Raw genomic sequence first — 7,972 nt, 5'->3', positions numbered from 1 at the left:
TATACTTTTTGTGGAAGCCGAACTTAAAGGTCTTACTTAATTTTAAAATAGAAATAGCAAGTAAACTTGTTTCAGAGGCCACTTTCAAAGTAGTACTTCCACAGATCTATAGATTTGCAACTCCTACACTCCGGACCTCCATTCATTCACTCAGTTCCAGGCTGTCTGAAAGCGCCTAAATCTTACTTATCCTTGATTATAACAATGGGATTTCAGTCAGGGCTCCGGGACTCACTGCAATATTTTCAGATCAAGGTTTTCACACTGCATATCACCTTCCTCAGTTGCTGGCCCTTACAAGAGTTTAGGATAGGTTTTCAAGTCTGTCTTAAAACATATGGCCAGCTAGGTTTCAGTATAAAAGTTTTCCTTTCAATGGTCCATTTTATGAAGAGAGGAATGATTACACAGCAAGGCAAAACCTAAATTGCGGAATCTGCACTATATTGTTGGTAGAACAGGACTTGGAAATTGTGAACCTAATACTTTTAAAAGTGTTCAAGATTGTAGATGTTGTATTGAAAATCAGTGAATTTCTAGTACCCACCAATTTTTCAGTGAAAATCTACAATCTTAAAATCATAGGGTTGGGGTTCAAATTATTCCCAGAAAATAACCCATGTTGATTGAATTTTGTCTGTTTAAAGGGAAAGTTCTAGAGCTTGTTTTAGGAGAAGGACTCGGGTACCAACTTTGAGTGCCACGCACAGTTATTGCTGATGTAGCCTACAATGACTGCTGAGCCTGTCAGAAGGAATAATTTTGTTTTAGTGAATTTACCAGCTCAAATCTTGATAACATTAAGTGGCTCATGAGGCTCAGGGCATAAAGAAATGGTGGTTTTCAAATGGCAATTTTGATCAGATTAGAAATCTTATTAAAAATTTCTATGACAGGTAATTTCTTCACTGCTTTCTTTAATATGATCTTTGTTTTTCATGAATTTTCATTTTCAAACAACTTTGCAGGGAGGGGAGCACTTAAGCTTTTCTCTCTTTCAGGACACACACACACACAACACACACACACACAGAAACATCTCTCTTGTCATCCACCAATGACTACCTCAATTTACTACCTTATAAAGTAATTATGCAGGCCTGTCCCACTCCACCACGTCATAGTTTTGGGGATGTGGTTGTTGCCGCTTGCTGTTTGTTTGTTCTAATGCGCTGCTGGCTCGCCTCCCATCATTCCCTGCACTGAACTGGAGTACACCCGTGCCTCACACTTTTCCAGCATAACATGCATTTGTGGCATGACAAGTACTATGAGTTTCCCACTCAAGCTGCCCTGCTTTTCCTTATAGTGCCAGCATTCCCCCTCTACCCGCCATCCTTTCTCCCTCCTCTCCCTGCCACCACTCTTCCTCCTCCTCCTACTCTCTCACTCTCTCTCTCGCTCTTCTTGAGGCCTTGTGGGATGATGATGACACCCGCCGTAATCGGTGGATGCTCAGCTTCTGACATGACACACAATCGAGAAAACCCTTCCGAACTGATCCGGGTTTCATTGTTGCATTCAGGCACAGCGCGTCCTCTGACAAGTGGAAGGGGCCTCTCACAGGAGAATAGAGGAAGTCAGTGAGGTGGGGCCTTGATTGACAGCCCTGTTGAGAAGGCAAAACCAGCTCCTGTTCCTATCTGATCTCGGCTCAGCAGCGGTGCGCATTTGCTCTGCTGACCTGCTTTATTTTTTTTAAACTGGTTTGTTTGTGTAGCTTTGCTTCCGAGGCAGATTTGGGATTGAGGGGATGTGGGTTGAGTGGGACAGTAAACAGGCTTCAGGCAGTGGCGGAAATTACATAATAACATGTACTCAACTACTGTATTCAAATACAACTCTGAGGTACTTTCATTTTGTGCTGTTTTATGCTTTACTCACCACGAACATTTCAAAGTGAACACTATCTTTATTTGACAGCTGTAGTTTCTAGTTTCTTTGCAGAGTAAGATTTTAGATACAAAACCTATGAATATATTATAATATGATGAATTGTTTAAGATCAAACAAACCCAACAGTACACAAATAGTCATACAGTAAAACCAGCTATAGGTGCAATATTAAAAGGCTGCATTACAGAACTACTTTTGATACTTTACTTTAAAGAATGTGAGTTCTTCTTCCACCACTATAACCACATTTAAGTACTGGTAGTAATAGAGTAATAGTAGTAATAGGTGCAATTCTGAGGTACTTTACTTTCAATTTGAGGTTACTTCATACTTCCTCTCCACTTAATTTCAGTGGTAAAATAATCTCTTTACTTTACTACATTTGACAGATAATTGTCAGTTACTTTCCAAAATTAAGATTAAAAAATGTAAACATGTATAATAAGATATGTTGTTTCAGATTAAAATTTTATTTTATTTTAAAAAACACTGTAATAAAAAACTCAAAATTAGCTTCATATCAACCAGCTAAAGCATTAAAATTCTGCATACAAGCTAATGAATTAGCTATAATAATCCAATAATATAATAAATAATCATATAACATTGACAGGCCATTCTGCACCCGGAGTAAACACTTGGATTTTTTAAGCATATTTTGCTCATAATACTGCCATGATTATTATTATTTTTTTTAATATTTTTATTATATTATCAATTTTGCCTTTATTAGCTAGGTCAGCTAGAGAGTGACATGAGAGGGGGGGAGAGAGAGGGGATGACAGCCAGCAAAGGGCCTCAGGTCGGACTCAAACCCATGGTAATTGCAGCAAGGACTCAGACTTGGTACATGGGGCGTCAGCTCGGCCAGGTGAGCTACCAGGGAGCCCCACAATTGTTAAGTGTGTTGTGTTTAAGTATTGATTTTACTTAAGTAGGCTAAATACATGAATAATTCTTCTCCCACTGCCTTCAACACAAACAGTTTTGGTACCAACAGGAGAGAGATGCATACCAAGATGAGACGGAAGTAGGATGGGACAGAAACTCACCCAGCAGGTTCATCCATCCATGTTCACATTCCCCCCATTCTTGTTGAGTAAAGTTTTGAACAATGATTCATTCACTAGTATCTAGAACAAACTGTGCCCAGAAACATCCCTTTATGGGCATGAAGTATCAATCAGCCTTCCTGTCTATACCAGTCTACTGTTCCCTCCCTCCGTTATATCATTCCTATGAGCCTATCCCTTAATGTTATGTGGATCTATTTTGAACTTCGGTTACTATGAATCTGTCAGACATGTTGTGATTGAACACTAGACAGGTGGATTTCTTTTTGTTGATAGTCACACAGTGAAAAACATGTTGTTATGGTTTCAGTCTGACCAGAAGTGTTTTCCAAAGCTCAGATTTCAGGCTGAGCACTTCCACCAGTGCACGTACTGTATGATGTACTAATGTGGGCTATTTCTGTGTGGGAGCCCCCTCTGTTTACCAGCAGTTAGAAGAGTGTGGGGGGGAAATCAGCTGTCCGAAAGCACTGCTGGAAACTGGCTGGTGCAACAGTTTGATTTTAAGTGTAATCTAAAAAAGCTTGTCAGTACTATAACTGGCTTAGACTAAAGTTACCCTGAGGGGAAATAACCAGGCCTGTACTGTTTCTGCAGGGACTGCTAGTGTGGATGTGGCACTCAGTAAAGAGTGAACTTGCACTTTAAGAACATTTTCATTTTCTATTTTATCATTATAATTGTGTTATAATTGGACAGTTGCAACAAGGATATAATTTTTGGGGATGCTCATTGCTGTGGCACCAATGCAATTAGTCAACATGATAGAAGGAATAACACAAAACACATTTTTAGGGGTGGAAGATAACTAGTAGTGGGTCAACAGGAAGTATATTACGTCAACTTTTGTACTTGAGTATTTCAGTTTTACGCTGCTTTAACTTTAACTCCACAACATTTCAAGGGTGAAATTCTATACTTTTGCTCTACTTTTTACAATTGAATAGTTACTTTTCAGAGTAAAACATATGACAATCTTGTGAAATACAACACACTGTTATATTTAAACATTCTCAACCCAAAAAAACTGCATTAAGACAGTTTTGGCTTTTCCACTAAAGAGACATTTCCCCTCTAAACTGCTCAGATGTTTCCATTTAAATAACTTTGAAGACAAGTCAATTAATTTATTTAGCCAATATCACAAATGTACCTCACAGCGCTTTAATATCTGTACAGTACACAAGACCCTCTATCCTCTATTCTATACCGATAGGGAAAAACTCTGACCAAACTTCGGTAAAGCAAAAGAGGAGGGGTCCCTGTTCCAGGAAGGACAGCCTTGCAGCAGATACTGTGTGTAAGAAATAAAACAACATAGTGAAATTAAAATACAGAAAATCAGGATGACAATATCCTTGATCAATATGGATTTGCAGATAAAACTTGAGCCATAAACTCTTGTGTATATTACAAAAAGCAAAGATTAGAGAAACATTGCAAACGTGTGTAGCAGAGCTGTGTTTTTTCTTCTTTTGACCCCTGAGTTATTTTGTGACCCTTTGAAAGGGGCCTAACCCCTAGGTTGTGAACCACTGAACTAAAGTAACCTGTGGTGGAAACTAGCTCCACCTGAACCAGTTACACCAGTAAAATGCTGCTTAAAAATGTGTGAAAATAATGTCATATATATATAATAATATATTCTAGCTATATAACATAATCATAATATATATCATAAATAATATCAGGGGCTATTTAGTCTGCAGCATGAGTACTTTTACTTTTGATTCTTTAAGTAGGCTATGTTTTGCTGATAATACTTCAGTAGCTACTGTAACTTCAGTGCGATTTCTGACCTTTTACTTGTAATGGACTGTTTTTACATTGATGTTTTGGTACTTTTACTAATACTTCTCCCACCACTGTAGGTGACAAGCTGAGAGTGAATGAATTCAATAAAGAATGATTCAAAAACTCGGTTGCTCGACCACGTGTTGCCTCTGTTGTCGAGACGTGATCCATTCAACGCAGTGACCTCGTCATTGGTCAAACATCCACTTGTCCCGCCTCAGAGAGAAACATGGTCATCTGATTGGTTTCAGTGGAGATCCGAGCAGTGGGCTGATGGCTTGCTCAATGAATATTCATGAAACCGGTCCGCTCGGTTGAGCCTCACCCTGTGTCTCCCTGTCTGGCTCATCGGAACAGAATGTGAATGATGATGTAATATCATCTTACCGGAAGAGAAATCATAAACTCTGGACATAGTATTTCTGGGTAAGTTAAGTTTGGGATGAGAAAGTGTTGACCAGTGAACCTTCAGCTGCTGTGCGTATATACGCACGGTAACGCGTTTGGCGTGTTCAGCTTAAAGAAATCCTGTTTGTGTTTCTGCAGAAGTTCTGTGAAGTTGGATATGCCCCTAACTGTCAATATGAAGCCACTCCTCTTCTAGAAACTGAGCCGAACATCTCTGCTGTGCTATTTCAGGTCATTGGGTCCGGTTACAGCTGCAGTGAAAGAACTTGCCAAACAGGTTTAATGTGGGACCGCCTTTAAAGCTCGAAACCGGCATCTGTATATAAGTGCGCACCCGTCTCCCCACAGACCAGGAACCACAAGAAAAGGACACTAACACCCATCAAAGGGGAAACTCAACCACCGGCAGAGCTCGCTTGATTTCCAGGACAGCCAATCCCCTCTGCTGCATTACAGACAAGCAGACGCTCCTTTAAGCCGATCAGCCCGGAATTAAAGCAGGGCACTCACTGAGGAGAAACAAACCAGACAACCAACTCGACTCTTCGCTTCCATTTCTCTCACAACTCTCGCCAAGATGATGATGCAGCTCCTAGAAACCCCCAAGCAGAAGAACTCCCTCTTCAACGCCATGGACCGCTTCATCGGCGCCGTCAATAACATGGACCAGACCGTCATGGTGCCGAGCCTGCTGCGGGACGTCCCGCTGGAGGAGGACAGGGAGATGAGCGCCCTGAAGTCGGTCGAGGAAGAGGGGGACATGTACAGCTACTACCAGCTGCTCAAGTCCATCCGCATGGACATCGAGTGGGGCGTCAGGTGCGCCGCGGCCGACGAGAGGCGCAAAGAGAGCATGAAGATCACCCGCATGAACTCGTCCGCATCCACCTCCTCCTCCGTATCGCTGTCATCCGAGGAGGACGAGGAGGAGGAGGACGAGGATCTGAAGACGCAGTTCCAGTACCACCTGACCGGGCTGCAAGGGGTGCTGTCCAAGCTCACACTGCAGGCCGACTCTCTCACCAAGCGCTACAAACAGGAGATTGGAATCGGAGGATGGGGCCAGTAAGCTCACAGAGCCCACAGAAACTGAAAGCCCAGATTTCTTTATTAGACTGGTTGGTCTGACTTCTCTCAATATGTCTTATTTTGCTGCTGCTGCTGAAATTAACGGAGAAACGTTTGAATAGTGGACGAATGGGCAGCTTATTTCTCTCTTTAGGCCTACATGGTGTCGGTCTATTCTGTGGTATTATTGACTGTAGATGTGTTGATCCTGAAGCAAGCATTTGTGTAACACCAAACCTAGATGTTTTGCACTCCAAAGTGTTACACACATCATGCACTCAGCTGTGACACACAAATGAAACATATTTAAACCTCTATTTAATGTGTAATTTATTACCTCACACTGTATGTTTGAGAGCCAAATGTTATTTCAAAGTTGGAGAAGAAGTGGGCTGCATGAACTACGGACACCTGTCCTCTGAACCGCCCCTTCTAAGGAAGGGGGATACTGACAGAAGATTTAGCATCCTCTCTGTGATGCTGATGATGTCAGTGTGTTCAGATGTATATGTCTGTGTATGACCAGTGCTCCTTCATATCCAACATGTCTGTGTCTTTAAATTGTGCTTACATTGGACGGAGGCAGATGCTTACTGCGTAGCTTGCCTATGATCTCCTAATGTCCTACATGGTCAGTGAACCAGAATCAGCTGATAATTCATCTGCATAGGGAACAATGAGGGGTTCCAATGCTTTGTTGTTATTGTCATTTATTTGCTACTATCATGATATTGATGGAGACGTCCATCTGTTGAAATTAGCAAATGCTTTTGTATACATCTTCTGCTCTGTTTTTGTACAGATAATATTTGTGTCTAAAATAAACTTTTTTATAAACTTACTTCCTTTGTTATTGTATTCTTTCTTTTTATGAATGCAGACACAAAAATTAGTTGGTTTCTGCTTATCCCTATTCTTTACAGGGAATACCTGACTAGTCAGTAGTTTGTCAAAAAGCATATTTTATACATCTTGTGTGGTATAAAACATCTTCTATAAAACAGGATTTGTATGTTTCTTTGTGCTCAAGTGTTTGACATGAAAGTACAGCTGAAAAATAGCTGGAACCGTGAAGCCTGACAATCAGATGTGAGCGGTAATTAAAAAAGGACCAAGGTATACAGTATAAACTGAGAAATGTTGGACATAACATAAAGGCATCAGGACAGGAACATTAATTTCTCCAAATGTCTCCCCATCTTAGAAAACAGGTGACATTTCTTGCCATGTTTTTCAATCATAGACAACATATAAACACTGCGAAGAGGCTGTCTCAACTGCTGCCCTCCTGTTGTCAACTGGATGCTGTTCAAGAAATGTAGTTAAGTCAAGATCATGTTTAACTGCCCCCCTAAATCATCCAGTCATCCATCCAGATACTTTGCTTCAGAAGTGGATCATTTCAACTAAACCCTGTATAATGGGAATGGCAGTTTATGCATCATCTCATAAAGTGAAAAAAAAAGATTTGTTAGAATATGTATATTGCTTAGGTATTACACAGTTTCACTCAAAGTGGGCGAGGTGCATCTGAAATGGCCTGCAGGTTGAGGAATTAAGCTGTTAAGCTTCAACATCTTGACCTACCTGACCCCTGACTTCTGAAACTAAATAGCTTCAGGAATTGTTTGTTCGATAATGAAACCTGTATAATGCCATTTTGAACACAAAAGCCATTTTTGCTTTCATGTCTCTCAATCTGGTAGTCTGATTGAATTTCCCTCGGGATAAAT

At 40.7% G+C, this 7,972-nt stretch overlaps 1 protein-coding gene across 1 annotated transcript; it reads left to right on the top strand.

Moving 5' to 3' along the window:
• Window positions 1-5,174: 5,174 nt before the first annotated feature.
• Window positions 5,175-7,080, top strand: LOC118339084 (mid1-interacting protein 1-B-like). The gene is made up of 2 exons (XM_035676618.1): window positions 5,175-5,189; window positions 5,403-7,080. The coding sequence occupies exon 2, from the start codon at window positions 5,749-5,751 to the stop codon at window positions 6,238-6,240; it is 492 nt and encodes a 163-aa protein (XP_035532511.1). The 5' UTR covers window positions 5,175-5,189; window positions 5,403-5,748; the 3' UTR covers window positions 6,241-7,080.
• The last annotated feature ends 892 nt before the right edge of the window (window positions 7,081-7,972 follow it).

The sequence above is a fragment of the Morone saxatilis genome, unplaced genomic scaffold, assembly GCF_004916995.1.
Source record: "Morone saxatilis isolate NCDOM2014 unplaced genomic scaffold, NCSU_SB_2.0 Contig5, whole genome shotgun sequence".
Classification (NCBI taxonomy): domain Eukaryota; kingdom Metazoa; phylum Chordata; class Actinopteri; family Moronidae; genus Morone; species Morone saxatilis.
The sequence above is the reverse complement of the archived record's forward strand: the minus strand, read 5'-3'. Positions and strand labels throughout refer to the sequence as shown.